Below are 24,125 nucleotides of genomic sequence, written 5' to 3' on the forward strand. Positions count from 1 at the left end.
AAGTGATGTAATCAACAGACCCATCTCCACACCACTTTCGCTGTTGGTAATATGTGTGTTTTCATAGGCATCCAGCCAGTATGCAGTAAACAGCTAAAATGAGTGTCCATTGTTAATGCTGTCTCTATCTCAGTAGCCGAAAATTCTGAGGTTGCACGATACCAATCCGTGATATGTCTCATCCCTCATGCTATAGAGAGGTATCGTATACTTAGGAGCCCCAGGCCTCCATATTCCACGGGTATCTGAAGCGTTTTAATTGATAGTCGAGCTTTCCGTCCTCTCCACAAAAAACACTGTAGTTGTTTGTTCAGCTTATGTTCATCTTCAGATCTGAGGAAGAGTGGTAGAGTCTGAAATATATATATATACACCTGGGCACAATCACCATATTATACAGTGCAATCCTACCCATTAACGTTAACGGGTAGTCTTGCCACATTCGCAGCTGTAAGCATGTCTGGGTTAATAATGGGGTCACATTACTAATATATAGTTTCGTCAAATCCTGTGGCATGTATGTGGCCAGGTATTTAATTTTCTCTTCCTCCCATGTTAAAGACCTCTCCCCCAGCCCCGGATATCCCACACTCGGGTACACCACTAGTCCCTTTGACTTCTGTAAGTTTAGTGAGAATCCTGACATGTCCCCATATTTTTTAATTAGTTGGAGCATTGCCACCAAAGACTCACGGGGGTTAGATGTTATCATGGCTAGGTTATCCGCAAATGCCAAAGCTTTGATTTTCCTCTGCACTCCTGGTATCTCCTGTGCAAACTTAAGGCCCGCAACAGCGATTCTATAGATAGGATAAAAAGCATTGGTGAGAGGGGGCATCCCTGTCTGGTCCCTCTCATGATCCTAAACGGACTCGTCTTGACTCCATTCACTATTATAGAGGTCTCCAGGTCTTTATATAAAGCTGTTATGGCTTGATAGAACCAGCCTCCAAAACCCATATATTCAAGTGTCGTAAACGAATACTCCCATCCCATTTTATCAAAGGCTTTTTCAGCATCTAGACTATTCAGGCATGTCGGTACCTCCATCTGCTGACTGGCCGCCATTGCCAGCAATAAACGGTGAACATTCCCAACTGCCTGCCTAGTCTTTACAAAGCCTACTTGTTCCTTCCCTATCAGTCTAGGCAGTATTTTAGACAATCGGTTGGCTAATATTTTAGCTAGAATTTTGATATCAACATTAAGAAGTGATATATGCCTATACGATGCTGCTTGATCTTCTGGCTGCCCTGGCTTAGGAATCAAGGAAATCAGCGCTGTATTAGCATATAGTGAGAATTTGCCTTCTTTTATAACCTGTTCATAATGATGATGGATAGGCCCCAGAAAGGAAGTTGGCAATAATTTATAAAATTCCTCTGTGTACCCATCTGGGCCTGGTTCTGATCCCAGTGGCAGGGACCAAATCACCTCCTGTATCTCCTTTCCCTGTAACGGACTTTCAAGCTCTCCAATTTCTGTCTTTTGTTAGCTGGGGAAGCCCTACCTGTGTTAAGAAATTTTTAATTTCCATATGATCTGGTTTCTGAGGAGCAGCGTACATGGTTTTGAAATATCGTGTAAAATCTGAGCTGTTTCCTCACTCTTATTACATAATATTCCTTTTTCATCTCTAAGAGTCGTTATTGGTTTGCATGGTCCCCAAGCTCTAATCAGTCTCATTAACATCGATCCTGATCTGTTTCCAAATCTTTGTAGTTTGAATTTTTGATGAGCTAAGGATCTTCATGTACGTTCATGTAAGAGAGAGTTAAGTGTCACTTGCACTGCTTGGAGCTGGTCTTTTGTTTTGATATTTGGATTCCGTATGTACTGCGTTTTCACTTTCTTGAGCCTGGCCTCTAATCTTAGAATTGCTGTTGAGTTTTTTTTTTGTTCCTAGTGTGGACGTATGCTATCACGTCGCCTCGCAACACGGCTTTCGCTGTCGACCAGAATAGTGTTGGTTGTTCTATGTGTTCTTTATTGTAATGCATGTAATCCTCCCACTTCTAGCGAATGAAGGACTGAAAATCCTTAATTTTGTAGAGATAAGTCGGAAACCTCCAACCTGCTGAGGCCTGATAGAAATTGGAAGTCTCCACATCCATCCATACCATGGAGTGGTCAGAAATCTCCTCTGGCCCAATATCTACGTTTTCTACCCAGGAAAATTGATTGGCTTATCAATATATAGTCAAGTCTAGAAAGTGTAGCATGTGCCCGGGAGAGGTGGGAAAAGTCTCCCTCCCCTGGATGCAAAGCCCGCCATGTGTCAATGAGGTTGAGGGAGCGCATAAAAAAGGCAATTGCATGTGATTTGGGTCCTCGGTGTGCTACATTAGGGACTGAGCAGTCCCATTGTGGGTCTGAGACTAGGTTGAAGTCCCCCATCACTATGAGTTGGGAAGATTTATAAGGCATACATATATCAATTAATTTTGGGTAAAATTTTGAGTCATATTTATTCTGTCCATAAAGTCTCAAAACCAAGAAATCTCGTTTTTGTATCCACATCCGCACCAACACATAGTTACCCTTAGGGTCAGCCTGCACCAAATCTGCCTTGACTGCCAATCCCTTACGGATTAATATGGCCACTCCACCCTTTCGGCCCCCGGCTGAAGCTGAAAATATCTCTCCCACCCACCGTGTCTTTAGTTTCAAATGCTCCTCTGGGGATAATCTGGTTTCTTGAAGGCATCCTATGTCTACCTTATGTCTTTTCAGGGCTGCCAAAATTTTCCCCCTTTTCACAGGGGTTGCTATTCCCCCTACATTCCACGTGGCAAACCTTGTGGTTCTAATCTTCTACTTGATGATTGAATCTAATGGTACAAGCATGCTAGGTAAATCTCTCGGGTGCCCAGCCTCACCCGAGAGACCATCAGAGGCCCTATTTGCTATTACTAAGCAGTTGTGATCCGCAATCTGATTATGTTTAGTATTCCTGTTGCCATTATCACTCTTATGCTAGTGTTTGCACAGATGACTTGTAAGCATTATATCCCCACCTTGTGATATTCCTATTTCCAAACTCCAACCCCCCCTACCGCCTCCCCTTATCCCCCCTCTTAACTCCCTTACACCAAAACCCCATCCTTCTATCAAGGATGACAGAGATCATGTGACACCGAGCCCTCCCTCCCCCCTTCACGTATAGGTATTAGCCTGGCTATCTCATACACTACTCTCTTTAAAGTATCCTTTTTCTAATAACATGCTCATCTCTACTGACCTAATATACAATATCCAGCTGAATTCCGATACATCTTAAAACATTTGCTCTTGTCCTTTAGGTCTAAGTTCTTTTAATTACTGTCCGTTCCTTTGAGCACCACACAGACAGTCCATATCATTTAGAACGGCTCCAATCTAGCAAGAAATTGTTTAGCGTCCTATGGCGTTTTAACTGATGCCGTTTTTCCTGATGATAAAATTTTAATGTTGCCGGATATATCAGTGCAGATTTCTTTTGCGCATTCGCCAGAGTTTTGCAGATAGGTTGATATGCCCGCCTTTTCTCTTGTAAGCATGATGAAAAGTCCTGAAAACTTTTTACGGGATTCCCATTGTAGAACAACTTATCTCTCTTCATCTGGGCTCCTCTCAGTATTTCTACTTTGTGTACAAAATTATGAACTTTTAGTATGGTCACTCTGGGCCTCTGGTTTTGTTCCGGTTTGCGCCCTATTCGGTGGGCCCTTTCCAAGCAAAAGGAGTCTGTGCTATCTGAGAGCGCCATCTCTGTGGTTAACCATTTTTCTAGCACTGTTTGCAACATATGCTCTGGTACCGTTTCTGGAATCCCTACAATCCGCAGGTTATCCCGCCTCGAACGGTTCTCTAGGTCATCAATTTGTTGTGATAGTAATTGCAGCAGTTTCTGTAATTCCTCCAGTTGTTTGGCTTTTCCAGCCTCCCCATCCTCCATTGTCGACACTTTGTGTTCCAGCTCACCAGTGCGCCTTATGTCCTCCAAAAGCATTTCTAAAGCAGTAAGTTGGCTGGATAGTTGTTGCAATTGAGGATCTAATGCTGATTTCACTGCTTCTGTTAGTTGAAGGAGCTGTTGTGTTGTGAAAGCTGCGGGCGTCGGAGCTGGCGCGGGACTCACCGCCATTTTGAGATCTGCCACCCACGGTTTATCCGCTTCTTTGTGCTTTTCGCTGGCATGGCCGTTTCTAATTTTATAACAAAAGGGTCCATATAAGCTCACAACCCCTCTGCCACTGTATTTCCCCAGGTTTCGCTCTCTTTTTAGGTCTTTTTTTGTCGGGGGGGGGGGGGGGGAAGGCAGGGCTCTGGAGAGGAGCTACTGCGTGTCTGCTCCCCTCAGCTCATCACGTGATCTCTATTCAAAGTTTTATAATAAGATGGTTTTGTGCATCAATTCAAAGTTCTTTCCCAAGGTAGTTTTGTTTTCCATCTTAATAGTCCTGTCAGTACTTTTCCCTCCCTTTCATGCCCACAAAGTTGAATGCATATTGCACTCATTGGATTGTAAAATAACCTTAAGTTTTTACTTGGAAGTATTAAAGCTTTTGCAAAGGCCATCTAATGTTTTGTTTTTGACTGCAGTAAGCTGGGAACTGCTGGTGCCAAATGCACACTATCCATTTGGCTGAAGACTGCATGGCCTTCGCTTATAAGTAGGGAGGTTTTGATTTTTGAGGGTCATGTCAAAGCTTAGTGTTAGAGCTATGGCTACTGGGCTGGGCCCGGGACAAGGCTGCCCCTGCCCCACCCCCCACCCCCCGAGATCACTGCCACTCCCCCCCCCCCTGCTCCCCTTCGTCCGCCACCGGACCGGGCCCCTGCACTATATGTAGCTCCTTCAAGAGGTAGTGTGCCACGATTTAGGCTCTACACCTTTTCTGATGTTTTGGTGCCACCACAGTAAAGCCAAAACACAATCTCTCCACTGCAAAACACTATACACAAACTTGTGCACTCATAACCTTACCAAACCATAACAGCACTAATTCCAAGGACAGGACGAGCTACAACCTTATGCGTGGAAAGGCAGCACTATAATTACACTGGGCTCTAAAACACCAGTACACAACCTAATGAAAAACAAAACAAAAAGGGCTGCAAATACTACACACTAGCAGAATACTGGACCTTGATCACACATGAAAAACACATGGCAACAGATATGACACAATGAACTAGAAATATGAAGGCAAAATACTGAACTAGAAAGTTACCTCAAGAAGTCAGACTCAGCATGCAGCAATACTAGAAAAATTGAAACTTGCATGAAAAATATCACAGATACACATTTCCAAAAACTGACATATTCCAATTAATAAATTCTGAATAAATACTTTTTTCTACCTTTGTTGTCTGATCATAGTTTTTCTCTGAGGACAAGTAGCCTGCTTGTTCTCACGACTGGGTTGACGTCCACGGCAGCCCCCACCAATCGGAAGAAAACTTTGCAGGCGGTCCCGCACGCAGGGCACGCCCACCGCGCATGCGCAGCCGTCTTCCCGCTCAGTTTTTTTCTATTCCGCGCTGGAGAGAGACGTGTTATCGTCTCTCTCTCTGTCAGCCCCGGAAACATCGCGGCCTAGCCGCGGTTTTTCTCCTTGCGTACGCGTTCGCGTATTTCTTTTATATTGTTAAAAAAAAAAATAGAAAAGAAAAGTGTCCTCGTCGTTCTTAGCCGCGAGGGTGCTTCGTTGCGGTCGTTTTCTTTTTCGGGTGTGCTTTTTCACCGTCACCATCGACGACTTTGACTTCGCCGATGCGATTTTTCTGTCAATGTCCTCGAAGGTCCCGAGCGGATTCAAAAAGTGTGGTCGGTGCGGCCGGCAGATCTCACAAACCGGTACCCACGCTTGGTGCCTCCAGTGCCTCGGCCCGGAGCATAATACCAAGACATGCACCTTGTGTCTCGGCTTAAGGAAGCGGACACAGGTGGCGAGGCAAGTTCTTCGGGACTTTCTTTTCGGAGCTTGCACCGGCCCTTCGATGTCGACTTCGACGGCATCGGTGTCGACGGCCGGATCTTCAGTACCGGTACCGATGTCGACGAAATCGGCGCCCACTCTGGCACCGACCCCAGGAGTACAGGTACCGTTCGCCCGCTGGCCTGCCGGTGACAGCGGGGGTGAGCGACCGCGCGGGCAGTCGGCCCCGGCCACTCCCTCTACCCAGGGCCATCGGGACCGAACCCTATCGGATCCGATTCCTCGAGGCCGGGGGGTTCTACCTCCTCTTCGTCTCTGCCGCCGAGCGCCGATGACGGGCACCGAAAGAAAGCCAAGAAGCACCGTCATCAGTCGCCCACGGCGCACAGAACTGCCAGCTCCGGCACCTCGAGGGAGGACTCGACGCCCAGGAAGCGGCAGTGCCGAGAGGAGCATTCCCCCTCGGTTGAAGAGGTGTCGCTGCGTCAGTCCGCGGGTGCTTCGATACCGTCTCCTGGACCCGAGCAGCTTCCGGCACTGACACCCACACCGACTCCCCTGCCTTTCCCGACAGCAGAGTGCCTCCGAGCCATCCTTCCGGGGATTCTGGAAGGGCTGATGCGCCAGGCTCTGCCGGCACCGGGGGTGCTTGCGCCCCCGCCGCCGTTGATGGAGGCGCCGGTATGCTCTAGCCCGATGCTGAGGCCTCCGACGCTGACGCCACTTGCGGCACCGGTGTCGACCACCAAGCAGGTGGAGTCCACGTCGATGGAGGGAGCTTCATCCCCGCCGGTGCGGGAATCCACTGCTCGACGCCATCACCGAGGACGTGGTTCCTCGCAGTCGAGACGGGCCCGGTTGAGGTCTGAGCTGCAAGAGCTCATGTCCGACACCGAGGAAGAGGCCTCGTGGGGGGAGGAGGAGGACCCCAGATATTTCTCCTCAGAGGAGTCTGTGGGCCTTCCCTCTGACCCCACTCCTTCACCGGAGAGGAAGCTCTCGCCCCCTGAGAGCCTCTCATTTGCCTCCTTCATCAGGATATGTCTATTTGCATTCCCTTTCCCGTGGTCACCGTGGATGAGCCAAGGGCTGAGATGCTCGAGGTCCTCAACTATCCATCACCACCTAGAGAGTCTTCCACGGTGCCGTTGCACAATGTCCTCAAAGAGACACTGCTTCGGAACTGGCTGAAGCCATTATCTAACCCCACCACTACTACTACTACTTAACATTTCTAAAGCGCTACTAGGGTTATGCAGCGCTGTACAATTTAACATGGAAAGACAGTCCCTGCTTGAAGAGCTTACAGTCTAAAAGACAAATGTACAGTTAATCTGAAAGGTCAGGCAGATTGGGGCAACCTATATGTTCGAAAGCAGCATTGAAGAGGTGAGCTTTAAGCAAGGATTTGAAGTTGGGTAGGGAGGGGGCTTTGCGTAGGGATTCAGGAAGACTGTTCCAGGCATAGGGTGAGGCAAGGCAAAATGAGCGGAGCCTGGAGTTGGCAGTGGTGGAGAAGGGTACTGAGAGGAGCGATTTGTCGTGTGAGTAGAGGTTACGGGCAGGAACATAGAGGGAGATGAGTGTAGAGAGGTAGTGAGGAGCAGCAGACCGGGTGCATTTGTAAGTAAGGAGGAGAAGCTTGAATTGGATGCGGTATCTGATCGGAAGCCAGTGAAGTGATATGAGTATATCGGTTCTGGCGGAATATAAGACGTGCTGCAGAGTTCTGAATGGATTGAAGGGGGGATAGATGGCTGAGAGGGAGGCCAGTGAGGAGCAAGTTGCAGTAGTCGAGGCGAGAGGTAATGAGAGCGTGGACGAGAGTTCGGGTGGTGTGCTCAGTGAGGAAAGGGCGAATTTTGTTGATGTTGAAAAGGAAGAAGCGACAGGTTTTGGCAGTCTGCTGGATATGAGCAGAGAAGGAGAGGGAGGAGTCGAAGATGACCCCGAGGTTGCGGGCAGATGAGACGGGGAGGATGAGGGTGCCATCAACTGAGATAGAGAGTGGGAGAAGAGGAGAAGTGGGCTTAGGTGGAAAGATGAGGAGCTCGGTCTTGGACATGTTCAGCTTCAGGTGGCGGGTTGGACATCCAGGCAGCAATGTCAGATAGGCAGGCAGATATCTTGGCCTGGGTCTCTGAGGTGATGTCTGGTGTGGAGAGATAGAGCTGGGTGTCATCAGCGTAGAGATGATACTGGAAGCCATGAGATGAGATCAGTGAGCCTAGGGAAGAGGTGTAGATAGAGAAGAGAAGGGGTCCGAGGACAGATCCCTGGGGAACACCAACAGATAGCGGGATGGGAGTGGAGGAAGATCCATGAGAGTGCACCCTGAATGTGCGGTGGGAGAGAGAGGAGGAGAACCAGGAGAGGACAGAGCCCTGGAACCCAAATGAGGCCAGAGTGGCGAGAAGTAGATCGTGATTGACAGTGTCAAAAGCGGCAGAGAGATCGAGGAGGATGAGGATGGAGTAGTGGCCTCTAGACTTGGCCAGGAGCAGGTCATTGCAGACTTTAGAGAGTGCTGTTTCTGTCGAGTGGAGAGGGCGGAAGCCGGATTGGAGTGGGTCGAGGATGGCATGAGAGGAGAGAAAATCAAGACAGCAGCTATGAACGGCGCGTTCAAGTATTTTCGAGAGGAAGGGTAGGAGAGAGATGGGGCGGAGTCCCAATACAGGATCCACTCTGACCCAGAGTTGATGCGGCCTCAATTGCCTCATGACTCGGCGGTCGTGGACTCTGCTCTCAAGAGAGCACGGAGTTCGATGGATACCGCCTCGGCGCCCCCGGGGCGGGAGCACTCTGGACTCGTTTGGGAGGAAGGCCTACCAATCTTCCATGCTCGTGACCCGCATCCAGTCATACCAGCTCTACACGAGCATTCACATGCGGAACAATGTGAGGCAACTGGCGGACCTGGTCGACAAGCTCCCTCCGGAGCAGTCCAGGCCTTTTCAGGAGGTGGTCAGGCAGCTGAAGGCGTGCAGAAAGTTCCTGTCCAGGGGTATATATGACACCTGTGATGTGGCATCTCGAGCTGCGGCCCAAGGTATAGTGATGCGCAGACTCTCCTGGCGGCGTGCCTCTGACCTGGACAACCGCACCCAGCAGCGACTGGCGGATGTCCCTTGCTGGGGGGATAACATTTTCGGCGAGAAGGTCGAGCAGTTAGTGGACCAACTACACCAGTGGGAAACCGCTCTCGACAAGCTCTCCCACCGGGCGCCTTCAGCATCCACCTCTGCAGGTGGACGTTTTTCCCGGGCCCGGCAGGCTGCACCCTACGCCTACAGCAAGCGTAGGTACACCCAGCCGGCCCGAAGGCCTCCTCAGGCACAGGGACAGTCCCAGCGCGCTCGTTCCCGTCAACAGCGTGCGCCTAAGCAGCCCCCTGCGCCTCCACAGCAAAAGCCGGGGACGGGCTTTTGACTGGATCCATGGGAACATAGCTGCCATCAAAGTGTCCGTACCGGACGACCTGCCGGTCGGAAGGAGGTTGAAAGCTTTTCACCAAAGGTGGCCTCTGATAACCTCCGACCAGTGAGTTCTCCAAATAGTGCGGTGCGGATACACCCTGAATTTGGCCTCCACTCCACCAAATTGCCCACTGGGAGCCCAATCCTTCAGCTCCCATCACAAGCAGGTACTTGCAGAGGAACTCCTCCGCCCTTCTCAGCGCCAATGTGGTCGAGCCCGTGCCACCCGGGCAGGAAGGGCAGGGATTCTATTCCAGGAACTTCCTTGTTGGAAAAGAAAACAGGGGGGATGCGCCCCATCCTAGACCTGAGAGGCCTGAACAGATATCTGGTCAAAGAGAAGTTCAGGATGCTTTCTTTGGGCACCCTTCTACCAAGGATTCAGAAAGACAATTGGCTATGTTCCCTGGATTTAAAGGACGCTTACACTCACATCCCGATACTGCCAGCTCACAGACAGTATCTCAGATTCCGTCTGGGGACACGGCACTTTCAGTATTGTGTGTTGCCCTTTGGGCTCGCCTCTGCACCATGGGTGTTCACGAAGTGTCTCGTGGTGGTTGCGGTGTATCTACGCAAGCTGGGGGTGCACATGTTCCCGTATCTCCACGATTGGCTGGTCAAGAGCACCTCAGAGGCAGGGGCTCTTCGGTCCATGCAGTGCACTATTCACCTTCTGGAGCTGCTGGGGTTTGTGATAAATTACCCGAAGTCCCATTTCCAGCCAGTCCAATCTCTGGAATTCATAGGAGCGCTGCTGAATTCTCAGATGGCTCAGGCCTTTCTTCCTGAAGCAAGGGGGCAGAACCTTCTATCCCTTGCCTCTCAGACCAGAGCGTCTCAACAGGTCACAGCCCGGCAGATGTTGAGACTCCTGGGTCATATGGCCTCCACGGTTCATGTGACTCCCGTGGCTCGCCTTCACATGAGATCTGCTCAATGGACCCTAGCTTCCCAGTGGTGTCAAGCTACCGGGAATCTAGAAGATGTCATCCGCCTGTCTGCCAGTTGCCGCAATTCGCTGCACTGGTGGACCATTCGGACCAATTTGACCCTGGGACGTCCATTCCAAATCCCACAGCCCACAAAAGTGCTGATGACGGATGCATCTCGCCTGGGATGGGGAGCTTATGTCGATGGGCTCCACACCCAGGGACTGTGGTCCCTCCAGGAACAAGATCTTCAGATCAACCTCCTGGAGCTCCGAGTGGTCTGGAACGCGCTGAAGGCCTTCAGAGATCGGCTGTCCTACCAAATCATCCAAATTCGGACAGACAATCAGGTTGCAATGTATTATATCAACAAGCAGGGGGGGCACCGGATCTCGCCCCATGTGTCAGGAAGCCATCGGGATGTGGTGTTGGGCTTGCCAGTTCGGCATGCTTCTCCAAGCCACATACCTGGCAGGCATAAACAACAGTCTGGCCGACAGACTGAGCAGAGTCATGCAACCGCACGAGTGGTCGCTCCATTCCAGAGTGGTACGCAAGATCTTCCGAGAGTGGGGCACTCCTTTTCTCCTCTCAGACCAACCACAAGCTGCCTCTGTTCTGTTCCAGACTACAGGCACATGGCAGAGTAGCGTCGGATGCCTTTCTCCTCCATTGGGGGACCAGCCTCCTGTATGCTTTTCCTCCCATACCTTTGGTGGGGAAGACCTTACTGAAGCTCAAGCAAGACCACGGCACCACGATTCTGATAGCACCTTTTTGGCCCCGTCAGATCTGGTTCCCTCTACTTCTGGAGTTGTCCTCCAAAGAACCGTGGAGATTGGAGTGTTTTCCGACTCCCATTTCGCAGAACGACGGAGCGCTTCTGCACCCCAACCTCCAGTCTCTGGCTCTCACGGCCTGGATGTTGAGGGCGTAGACTTTGCTTCGTTGGGTCTGTCTGAGGGTGTCGCCGGCGTCTTGCTTGCCTCTAGAAAGGATTCCACTAAAAAGAGTTACTTTTTCAAGTGGAGGAGGTTTGTCATTTGGTGTGAGAGCAAGGCCCTAGAACCTCGTTCTTGTCCTGCACAGAACCTGCTTGAATACCTTCTGCACTTATCAGAGTCTGGTGTCAAGACCAACTCAGTAAGGAATCACCTTAGTGCGATTAGTGCTTACCATCATCGTGTAGAGGGTGAAGCCATCTCTGGAGAGCCTAGTCGTTCGCTTTATGAGAGGCTTGCTTTTGTCAAGGCCCCCCTATCAAGCCTCCTGCAGTGGCATGGGATCTCAACGTCGTCCTCACCCAGCTGATGAAACCTCCCTTTGACCCACTGAAATCATGCCATCTGAAGTACTTGACCTGGAAGGTCATTTTCTTGGTGGCAGTTACTTCAGCTCGTAGAGTCAGTGAGCTTCAAGCCCTGGTAGCTCATGCTCTTTATACCAAATTTCATCATAACAGAGTAGTCCTCCGCACTCACCCTAAGTTCCTGCCAAAGGTGGTGTCGGAGTTCCATCTTAACCAGTCAATTGTCTTGCCAACATTCTTTCCCAGACCGCATACCCGCCCTGCTGAACGTCAGTTGCACACATTGGACTGCAAGCGAGCTTTGGCCTTCTATCTGGAGCGGACACAGCCCCACAGACAGTCCGCCCAATTGTTTATTTCTTTCGACCCCAATAGGAAGGGGGTCGCTGTCGGGAAACGCACCATCTCCAATTGGCTAGCAGATTGCATTTCCTTCACTTACGCCCAGGCTGGGCTGACTCTTGAGGGTCATGTCACGGCTCATAGTGTTAGAGCCATGGCAGCGTCAGTGGCCCACTTGAAGTCACACATTCACATCACATTACTGCCTCCAGCAGGATACCCGACGCGACAGTCGGTTCGGGCAGTCGGTGCTGCAGAATCTGTTTGAATCCAACTCCACCCTCCAGGACCTGATTTTGTTCTGTTCAGGCTGCACTCTCAGTTAGTTGTTCTTCGTAGGTCAATTTCTGTTATGCCCTCGCCGTTGCGAGGTTCAATTGACCTGGGTTCTTGTTTTGAGTGAGCCTGAGAGCTAGGGATAACCCCAGTTGTGAGAACAAGCAGCCTGCTTGTCCTCGGAGAAAGCGAATGATACATACCTGTAGCAGGTGTTCTCCGAGGACAGCAGGCTGATTGTTCTCACCTACCCTCCCTCCTCCCCTTTAGAGTTGTGTTTTACTCATTCCTTTGCTTGTCATTCAACTGAGCGGGAACAGTCGCGTATGGGCGGGAAGACGGCCGCGCATGCGCGGTGGGCGTGCCCCGCGCGCGGGACCGCCCGCGAAGTTTTCTTCCGGTTGGTGGGGGCTGCCGTGGACGTCAACCCAGTCGTGAGAACAATCAGCCTGTTGTCCTAGGAGAACACCTGCTACAGGTATGTATCATTCGCTTTCTATTCACTTTGGTCCCGTCTTCTGTTTTATACAGTATCTTCTTTCCATTTGATATTTTTTCTCTCACCATGTCCACCACCATCCTCCTGTGTCCTTATGCGTCCTGTCTACCATCTGTAGCCCTGTCCCTATCCTTCCTCAAATTTCAGCATCTGTCCTGAAAGTGTTCCGATCCAGCCCTTAAATTCAGCAATTTTCCCTCCATCCATATCCAGCATTTCTCCTCACTCCCCTCCATTCATGTGCATGTACTTCCTGTCTTCCCTCTTCTCCATCCATATCCAGCATTTCTCCTCTCTTCCTTTTCCCTCCATCCGTGTGCATCTCCTTCGTTTGTCTTTCCTTCCCTTCATCTTTGTCCAACATTTCTTCTGTCTTCCCTGCCATCCATCCATGTTCAGCATTTCTCCTCCCTTCCCTCCATCCATGTCCATCTCCTTCCTGACTTCCCTTCCCTCCATCCATCCATGTCCAGCAACTCCCCATTCTCCCCTGGCCTCTCCTCCATCCACCCATATCCAGTAAATTTCCTCTCTCCCCTGCCTCCTCCAATCATCCATCCATGTTCAGCAATTCTCCTTTCCCCTCTGCCCTGCCCTCTTGTCCAGCGATCTCTTCTCTCTCCCCCCTGCCCTCTTGTCCAGCGATCTCTTCTCTCTCCCCCCTGCCCTCTTGTCCAGCGATCTCTTCTCTCTCCCCCCTGCTATCTTGTCCAGCGATCTCTTCTCTCTCCCCCCTGCCCTCTTGTCCAGCGATCTCTTCTCTCTCCCCCCTGCCCTCTTGTCCAGCGATCTCTTCTCTCTCCCCCCTGCCCTCTTGTCCAGCGATCTCTTCTCTCTCCCCCCTGCCCTCTTGTCCAGCGATCTCTTCTCTCTCCCCCCTGCCCTCTTGTCCAGCGATCTCTTCTCTCTCCCCCCTGCCCTCTTGTCCAGCGATCTCTTCTCTCTCCCCCCTGCCCTCTTGTCCAGCGATCTCTTCTCTCTCCCCCCTGCCCTCTTGTCCAGCGATCTCTTCTCTCTCCCCCCTGCCCTCTTGTCCAGCGATCTCTTCTCTCTCCCCCCTGCCCTCTTGTCCAGCGATCTCTTCTCTCTCCCCCCTGCCCTCTTGTCCAGCGCTCTCTTCTCTCTCCCCCCTGCCCTCTTGTCCAGCGATCTCTTCTCTCTCCCCCCTGCCCTCTTGTCCAGCGATCTCTTCTCTCTCCCCCCTGCCCTCTTGTCCAGCAATCTCTTCTCTCTCCCCCTGCCCTCTTGTCCAGCAATCTCTTCTTTTTCCCCCAGGCCTCCCCCCCTCCGAGATCCAAGGCCTCCCCCCTCCCTCCAAGATCCAAGACCTCCCTACTACTACTTATCATTTCTGTAGCGCTACTACCTCCCTCCCTCCTAGATCCAAGGCCCCCGCTCCCTCCGTCCGTCCGACCAAATTCCAAGGCCTCCCTCCGTCCCTCCCTCCGAATTTCAAAAGTGATCTTGTTCTTACTTTGTCGGGGGTTACGGCGCGAGCAGCATGCAGAAGACGCAGTGAAAAGCATGCAGGCTTCCGCTTCAGCCTTCCCTTGTTGTCTGTCTCTCAGCTCTGAGCTGAGAGACAGACAACAAGGGAAGGCTGAAGCGGGAGCCTGCACGCTTTTCACTGCATCTTCTGCATGCTGCTCTCGCCGTAAACCCCGACAAGGTAAGAAGATCGCATTTGAAATTCGGAGGGAGGGACAGAGGGTGGGCCCTGGTATTCGGACGGAGGGAGGGAGGGACCTAGGAGTCGGACGGAGGGGCGAGCACCCACGGACTCAGTGCCATGCGGCGCCGGGCCCTCCCTGGAGGCCTGGGCCCGTGGAATTTTGTCCCCCCTGACCCCCCCCTCTCGGTGGCCCTGTATGGCTGTGCTGGTAGCCCCCTTCAGAACAGCCTTCATGGAGAAAATCTGTAATATGGACATCTGTCTGTAAAATGGGCTCCTGACATGGCAGTAGATTTGGCCAGTCTGTCCTCCAGAATCTCTTTGGAGATTAGAAACTAATTCCATCTCCACTCCTCCTCCCTGTGCCTGTTTTCTTCATTTCCAGGTTGCCCCTCCCCCTTAAAAATCCCCTAAAAGGTTACTTGCTATCGAATGCAAGCTGGTTTTTTACCTGTTGCAACATCTTTCATAATTATTTCCTTTTTTTCTGTTGAAAGCACCCTGTAGCTAGGGAGACTCGTGTGAGGAGCTTGCTAGACTGCTTGTCATTGGAGAAGACTGTTTCTTACCTGTAGTTGTGGTTCTTTGTGGGTATAAGTTCTCACAAACACCACCCAGTGACTTGAGGATTTGTATTGTACTCTCAGTTATGATAAAACTAAGGCAATACCTGTAGCAGGCAGAAAGTAGTGTGTATACACAGTGAAGCTTCTGAAAGAGTAATGTTCTACTGTCCTGCTACAGGTACATACTTTGATTTTGTGTGTAAATGCATCATCTATATGTAGCAAGTGTCTACTGATTTTTGTTAAATCACCTTGACCAGCATCTTTGGATTCTGCTAGAAACAAAGCTTTCACATTGAAAATGTTGATCAGTAATTGGAATTCATACTAGTGCAGAACTGTAGTGACAAGACAATTTTGATTTGGTCTTTCTATTCAAGGTTTGGGGTTGCCACACCTGAAGAACTAGCCACTAATAATGATGACTGTGCCATCTGCTGGGACTCCATGCAGTCTGCACGCAAATTGCCTTGTGGACACTTCTTCCACAAGTATGTTTAAAGGCTGAGTTTTACAGATATTGTATCCATCTTTTTATGCTTTCCTGCTTTTTTCGTAGAGAGATGGAGTGTTACGTTGTGTTTTACTGAAGTTTTCTTAGTTTTTTTATTTTTCACCTAATTTCATCCAGAATGTGTAATGGTACATTAGAACCCTTGCAATTTAACTGCCAGCTTGCATAGTACTTTTCTCTTTGTTCTTCATGCCAGCTACTGTTTTATCACTCAATCTTTTGTAAAGTAAGGCTTTCAAGGTCCTTTGCCATGTTCCCATAACATTTCCCTTTTTTCTTTTTACCAGCTGGGAAGAAAGTATTTGCTTTTTTATGTGTTATAACATATGAAAACAACTTCAGTTGAATTCCGAGCATAAACAAAGCAAGAAGCATCAGACAATAACATTTTCATGGTGTCTGCTTAAAGATTGATCCAAAATTCCAGTGGTACAGTACTGAACATGGAAAAAATAGTGGGATTAACTAATAATATGTGCAGGTACAAAGCTGTAAGTTAGAGGCTTACAACAGAAAGTCTACACTGTTCTTTTACAAAAGAAAAAAAAACTTTTAGTCTTGCTTTGAATCTATGCATTGCATTTTAAAACCTGTTGATTCCGATATAGGATTTTTTTTTTAACCTGAGCACTACATTTCAAAACTGTGAAACCTCTGTTGTTTGAGGATTTAGCACTAGTCTTGGTAGAAATTAGATATTTATCTGTAGTTTGTCCTGCTTAATTTTATTGCTTAACTAGTAAAAAAGGCTTGTTTCTGACACAAATGAAACGGGCGCTAGCAAGGTTTTCCTCGGAAGTGTGTATATTTGAGAGAGTGTGTGAGAGAGTGAGTGTGTGTATGTGAGAGAGTGAGTGTGTGTATGTGAGAGAGTGAGTGTGTGTATGTGAGAGAGTGTGTGAGTGCGTATGTGAGCCACAGTGAGTGTGAGAGAGTGTGTTTCACTCAGATACTGTGTGTGTGAGACAGAGTGTGAGAGAGTATGTGTGCGATACACAGATTCTCTGTGAGAGTGAGAGTTTATGAGATTGAGAGAGTGTTTGAGAGTGACTGTGTGACAGTGACGTGAGATGCAGTGACGTGAGAGGTGAGAGGAGGAGCAGCTGCAGAGCTGACAGCCAATGCCTGATGGCTGCCTGCGGTGCCCCGCTTCCTTTTTAAAAGCATTTTTGCAGGTTTAATTTGGTTTTTTTGTTTTTGTACCGGCCGCTGCTGCTCAACAGGAGAAGCAGCAGTGGCCGGAAATGGCAGCTGAGCTGACGTCGGACGGAGGGGGGAAGCGGCGGCAACCTCAGGAGGGGGAAGCAGTGGCTGCGGTGACCTCGGGGGGGGGGGGGGGGTGGAGGGGCGGAGTGGTGGCACCCAGGGGGGAGGGATGGAGGGGTGAGCAGCGGCGACCTCGGGGGGGGGGGGGGGAACGTGGTGAAGGGCTGAAGCTGCTCCTCCAACGTTCCAATGTTACGAACGCAGCCAGAGATGTTGGAACATTGGGAGTGCAAATTATTATATTAGAAATATTTTACACCCTGTCTTGTAGACAGGCTTGTAGAATAGCAGAGGTGCAGCAAGGTGTTGTATTAAAATATTGGAGATTGGTGTCAAAGCTAGCACAGTCCTCAGCTCTGTGCTCTTTAGGCCCTTCCATCCTACCCCTCAGCCCACCCACCCCAAGGGTGACACTTCCCATATAGCCTTCCAAATTCACTGCCCTGCCCCTTCAAACAATTCTACCTTACAGCCAGTTTTGAGAAAATATCCTGATTGTGTTTACTTTTTGTGTTTACTTTTGAGCTGTCTGCTTATTTATCAGGTAAAGTTACTGATTTGATATTAAGCAGAGGTTTTTTTTCTTTTGTAGTACAAATTTACTTACTATATATAAAACCAGGTTTACTGTTCCTTTCTTATATATATATCCAAGACAAATCTTCACTTTTCCTTTAAGAAAATCAACCTTCTCTAGGCTTCTCTTTTTACCCTCACTTTAATAAGGAAACAAATTATACTCTGCTATTAGGCCTTACCTAACACTACACATCAAAAACCCTGAAAAGATAAGCTAAATCACTGTATATCCCAATAATAGGCAAGAATTACATTGAATTACACCCACAGAGTAAATTTGAGCAGGTTTTCAGATTCATAATAAAACTACGTGCTTCCTGTAACTTACAGAACAGGTCAAGGAAAAAAAAGGGGTTGGGACTTTGGTAGGCCTTCCATTTCTTTTATCCACAAGCACAAACAGCTCCTACACTTGAAACATGGCAATGAAACATCGTGCCCCTAAAGCTGCGGCTCTCATTATAGCTTCTGCTTCTATCCAGACTGAATGCTTGTCCCAAGGCAATATCCTGTTTCATGTGATAAATGCATACACATTGAATCTCTCATGAAAGAAGTACAAGAACTAAGAGAGGAGGTGGTGTAACCGGACTGATCAGCAAGTAAATCAGGAGGCTGAGACGCTGACTTCCAAAGCAAGGCAACTTTTATTAGCTAGCTGACACAGTACTAAGTTCAGACTCAGGATACTGCGCCCCGAGCGTCATCTGACGCTCATTCTTATACATAGTTAGTGATCATGCGCATAACGCATGGCATACATCACACAAACACATGCGCAGTACAAACATATGCACAGTACAAGTACAGTTTAGTAGTTCTGTAGCTCTCACAGAGAAAGAATAGTCAGTTTCACAGAAAATGTTACTTTGCAAGAAAATGTAACTTATTATATTGTTTCAGCACATCCACATAATACAGCCTCTGTGTATTGATCACGAGACTGCGCTGACAGAGCTAGCTGTCTCCCTTACAAGCCTAAATTGCTGACTACTACAAATTGTTATCTAGCTGCTGGTTAACAAATAGGTTTTACTATTACCAAGTTCAAGTTGTAAGGTTTTTAGTTTAGGCTCATTAGAGGAACTGTGATTCTTTTGTTAAAACACAAAAGTATATTCAAAGTCCAATTCAAAGTCCAAATATAAAAGGTACGTCAGTTCAAGTAGTGCAACCTCACCCCCTACAGTGGCAACACTTAAGAAGCATCTGTGAAAACTAGAAATTCATCCCAGAGCATGTTGAAACATTGAGGATCTCCAGCAAAGGGAGAGAAGATCTTGTGCAGAAAGAAGACAACTGGACACAGGTCACCAAATCCTGCAAAATCAACTCACCAACTCCATCTTCTGTAGATCTGAAGAATTGGTTTGTGACCCTGGAGGCAGAAGAGATGAAAACATCTCGGGAACAGGAGGAAGCAATGATCAAAAATCCCAAAGGCACCAGATCAGTGGCAAATAAGAAGAGAAAGGAAGTGGTAGTTGGTGATTTCTCTTCTAAGGGGTATTAAGGCGCCCATCTGCCAACCAGACATGACGTCCAGGGAGGTGTGCTGTCTGCCTGGTACCAAGATTCAAGATGTAGCCTAGACTCATCAAGCCTACTGTCCACTATCCAATCTGCTCTTCCATGTTGATACAAATGATGCTGCTAAGTATCCTACTGAACATATCAAACGAGACTTCATGGCTCTGGGTCAGAAGGTGAAGCACCTAGGTACACAGGCTGTGTTCTAATCGATCCTGTTGAAAGTAATGGCCAAATGAGGAACGCTTGTATTTTGGAGTTAAATGTGTGGCTGCGTGGATGGTGCAATTTGGTTTCCTGGACCATGAGATGATTTTCTAGGAGCTTCTGAGCAGTGATGGTATCCATCTTTCAAGGAAGGAACAAAGTGTCTTCAGTACCAGACTGGTTAATGTAACAAAGAGGGCTTTAAGCTAAATTTGCTGGGGATGGGTGAGAAAAGTCCCAAAGTCATTAATAACCCTCAGGAAGGTAAGATACCAAATACCTTTATAGAAAGGGGAGAAAAAAAGAGTAACATCTGGGGAGACTTGTATGTCAGTGCCTATAGTATGGAAAACAAATGTCTAGATCTAGAGGCTGCAGCGATAGAAGCCGAGTTGGATTTAGTGGCGGTCATGGAGACGTGGTTCACAGAGAACCATGACTGGGATATAGTTATACCTGGTGTAAATAAATTTGCGTGTTCCCACCAATTATCTCGACCTCATATTCCCCAGACTGCTCCTACACAGTCCGGGAATTAACAAACTCCATAATCAGAAGGACTCGCTGGGATATAAGAAGATAGGCCCAGATGCATCAACCACTCGTAAAAAAATTACAAACGTTAAAGTCCGAACCGAATTTTAAAAAACGAACAATGCTCAAAAAAAACAAGTTGCACAAGTTCGGTGCGGATTTAAAAAGTACAATGTATCAATGATTCGTAATTCTGTTCAGTAATCGGCCCTTAAATCATGCGCAGAGCAGCCAAGCGTTATGCTGGCTGCTCTGCGCATGCCAGAACCGTCAGAACAACAAAACCCCCACAAACACGTGGCTCCCCACTCCCCGCTGCATCACTGAAAAAATAAACATACCATAAAAAAGTATCAGGAGGGGGCAAAGGCGCTCGTCAGAAGCATCCTGTATGGACGGCCTTGCCCCCCCCCAGATTGCCGCTGTTCCCCGCTTCCGCCCTTCACTAAATTAAAAACTGAAAATAAAAGGCTAAACTTTAGCAGCGCCGGGCCCCCCTCCCTTCCTGTGTTGATCTTCTTCTTTTCCCAACACTGCTCCGCCTCCCGCCATCCTCCGCCCCTTGCTCTGCCCCCCCAAGTTCGTCGCCGCCGTTCCCCCCCTCCGCCTTACAGGCCGTGCAGCGCCTCTCACCTTGTGTGAAGGCACTGCACGAGATGAAACAACGGATCGTCGCTCCCTTCTGCCTCCACCGACGTCTCTCTCCTTCTTCCTATGCACGCCCTCCTCTGACGTAGAAAACTTACGTCAGAGGAGGGCGTGCACATGAGGAAGAAGGAGAGAGACGTCGGTGGAGGCAGAAGGGAGCGACGATCCGTTGTTTCATCTCGTACAGCGCCTTCACACAAAGGTGAGAGGCGCTGCACGGCCGGTAAGGCGGAGGGGGGTCCTTTGGAGGGAGGAACAGTGGCGACGAACTTGGGGGGGGGGGCGGAGCAAGGGGCGGAGGATGGCGGGAGGCGGAGCAGTGTGGGGAAAAGAAGATCAACACAGGAAGGGAGGAGGGCCCGGCGCTGCTAAAGTTTAACTTTTTATTTTCAGTTTTTAATTTAGTGAAGGGCGGAAGCGTGGAACAGCGGTGATCTGGGGGAGGGGCAGGGCCGTCCATACAGGACGCTTCTGACGAGCGCCTTTGCCCCCTCCCAATCCTTTTTTAAGGTATGTTTATTTTTTTAGTAATGCAGGGGAAAGCGGGGAGCCAGTGTTTGTGGTGTTTTTATTTTTTTTTCTCACTTTTCATGTTTAAACATGCCAACTTTGATTTTTCTGGTACAGCGGGCGGCGGGAAGATGACAGCTCAGGCCTTTACGACTGCTCTGACCACACGTTAAATATGTTGTGGAAAATGATTCGGTGTAATCGTCGGTATTGTTAGTGCATCCCGAATCGCCCACATTACAATGGTAGTTACTCCGTTTTCGTTAGCTGCTTGCTTCGTTGGAAAAAGGCCTTTAATACATGCAATGGTTGGGAATTTTGTTCGTTAAAGGGTTGTTAGAGGGTCGTTAAGGTTTAGTGCATCTAGCCCATAGTTTATTACAATCTCACCAACAGCAGTACAGGCAAATCAGGCAGTCACATGGTATAATCTATTCAGGAAGGACAGGGTAGGATTAAAGAGTGGAGGAGTGGCATTATATGTTAATAATATTAAAGTGACAGAACTGCAGGACACGTGGGATAAGGAAGAAGCACTGTGGGTTAAACTGGTAAGAGGAAAAGGAACATATATTTACATTGGTGTAACATAAAGGTCACCTTCACAGTCAGAAGAAATGGACAGAGGCTTAATTGAAGACATCCACAAGATAGCTAGGAAAGGGAAAGTGATTTCTAATATGCCAGATGTCGATTGAAGCGTCCCTGCTGCAGGGTCCTCTAGAAGCAAAGGGATCTTGGATTCTCTACAGGAAGAACTGTTTCAGCAGTGGTTAATGGATTCTCTTACTTTCATTTACAAATATCCCAGGTTATTAGGAATTTTTTTTTATATTAAAACAAATTCATTGTATTTTTTTCTTTAATTCATTGCATATTCTTCTTCTGTCTTTAGTTATTTAATTATTGTAATTCCTTTTGTCAACTTCTTCCAGTACAACAGCTTCATGTATTACAATTAGTACAGAATGCTGCTATTAAATTATTCTACAATGAACAAAAATATGATCATATGTCTTTTTTTTTCTTGTCAGAACATTGGCTCCACGATATCTTCTCACATTCCTTTCAAGATACTACTTTGGAATTCTTACCACCTTCTCTAGCTGTTTAATTCTTTACGTGCTTACTAGATTCCTTTGTTCTTCAACAAAAACTATTAACTATTCCATTATTTTGTAAACTCTGTTTTGATACCACTCGCTATTCTTTTTCTGTTACTACTTGTGTAATTTATTATCTCTGTATATTCGTTTTGAATCTTCTTTCATCAGATTTAAAGCCCAACTTCTTTGGGAAGGCTTTTGAGCTCCTATTATGTTAGTTAATTTTTCCACTTCCTCCCTTTTTCCTGTAAGCTGTTGGTCACCACATAGCATAGATATATGGTCTGATCTTTTTTTTTTTTTTTTAAGAGAACTTTATTGACATCCCAAGCAAGAGCTACAAGCAAATAAAAAAACAAACAAAAAAAACATTATTTTTTATGATATTTATAGCCCGCATTAGCCCAAGTAGAACTCAGGTTCAATGTTGGTTACATAATAGTATAAACATGGGATCAAACTAAGCAAAGCATTCTCAAATGGAACATCCAATCATTTAACAAGTTTTTAACCAGACGTATAAACCCCCACCCCACCCTCCTGAACAAGCAGGAAGAAGGAATCAACAGGCACAGGCCATACCAGGGGTGCTTAGACACAGGAAAGTAGTGAGCAAGTGACAAAAACAATTAATGCAAGCACTTGGACAGAAATGGATGCCAGGTCAGTTCCCATTTAGACATAGTATGTCTATGCAGGGCAACTATGTGATATCCGCAAGCGAGCCTTCTCCTGAGTAGCCCCCACACTCTGGAATGCATTGCCTGAAAGTATCCGTTTAACACAAGACTGTCTACTTCAGGAAGCAGGTGAAAGCTTAGCTCTTCAACCAAGCCTTTAATGGAAGAAGTAACTTACTTGTTTAACTCACACACACAAGGATTGACTCGGGCTACTCATACTGCAGCAGGACATGCTTATCCACTCCTAGCCTAACTGAGATAATATTTAACCATCTCTCTGACCTCATGTGCAACTGTCTTCAAATCAGTCACCTTACTTTCAAATTCTTCCTACTTTCTTGCTCATCTTTATGTTACAACTTTGCCTTACCCTTCACTACCAATTATAATGTTCTATTATGAATTGTGTTGTCATGCCATATTTTGTATTGTTACTTGAATATTTTTACTGCTGTAATTGCCTATTGCTCATGTTTGATCTATTCTTACTGTACACCGCCTTGAGTGAATGCCTTCAAAAAGGCAGTAAATAAATCCTAATAAATAAATAAATCCTAATAAATAAACTAAGCGCTCCATTTCACAAATATATCATAGCTTAGTCAGCCATTTCACCAGAAAGGGATTAGATTCCATTTTCCAGCTTCCTGCTACAATTAATCGAGTAGCATTGAGAGCATGTCTCAGTAGGAGCGATTGGTATTTAGATAAACTTGGGGCACATTTATTAAAAGGAAAACACCTGGGTCCCATGGAACCAATGTTGTTAATCTATGCTGTATAGCCACCTAATAGACTTTCACCATGATACAGTGCCACCAAATATGACTCATAGTCCCTCGTTCCCCACAGCGCCTCCAGCAATATGGTGAGACATTTGAGATCATGTGGTGATCTTGCAGGAGTGAGGTACCAATGGCACATCACTTTTATCCTATTCTCCCTTATCTAACTGCCAAGGAAATCTTGGCCAAAGCTTTCTCTAAGGTATCCAATTCCTATTCATCATAATGAATCCCCAATTCCATTTTCCCACTTAACTCTATGGTAATATGTTCTATTGGGAACCCCTCTTCCCTCCTCCCCTCGTAAATATCTATAAGCTGCATATGTGACCCCTAGTACCAACATAATCCTTGCACATGTCTTCCAAGAATACCTTTTCCTGCAGCATCTTTGGCTTAATGGACTTGGTGGAAAGAAAAAATGTGTGAGTGGAGTATAAGCATAGAGATCATGGTTTGGAGTTGGAACATTTCCAAAAGAGTTGCAAGTGGAACAGGATCCTCATAATCAAAAAAAATTCCCCCAACTTGTAAATACACCTCTCTTCATCCCTGGAGCAGAAAATAGATTCATTGTGATTAGAAATGTATCTTGACAATTGATAATCTGGATTAGAAAAGATAGCACCCCGTTAATAGAAAGTACTCTGTACTGAAGGGCACAAGTCGAGGGGTAAGCGTAGAGCCTGCCAGGCAGCAATGTAAAATAATAGAGCTTTTTATGGCCCAGCATAAATGGCTCATTTTTTACCCATAGCTAGTAT

The 24,125-nt window shown here is 47.6% G+C and overlaps 1 protein-coding gene across 3 annotated transcripts in view; it reads left to right on the top strand.

Moving 5' to 3' along the window:
• Positions 1–24,125, top strand: part of AMFR (autocrine motility factor receptor) — a 501,372-nt gene that overhangs the window by 290,685 nt on the left and 186,562 nt on the right. For all 3 annotated transcript variants that reach the window (XM_030203707.1, XM_030203708.1, XM_030203706.1), the window contains one exon: positions 15,380–15,490. In XM_030203707.1, coding sequence (XP_030059567.1) covers positions 15,380–15,490 — 111 coding nt within the window. The remainder of the gene's footprint in view (positions 1–15,379; positions 15,491–24,125) is intronic.

This window comes from Microcaecilia unicolor, chromosome 5 (assembly GCF_901765095.1).
Source record: "Microcaecilia unicolor chromosome 5, aMicUni1.1, whole genome shotgun sequence".
Taxonomy (NCBI): Eukaryota; Metazoa; Chordata; class Amphibia; order Gymnophiona; family Siphonopidae; genus Microcaecilia; species Microcaecilia unicolor.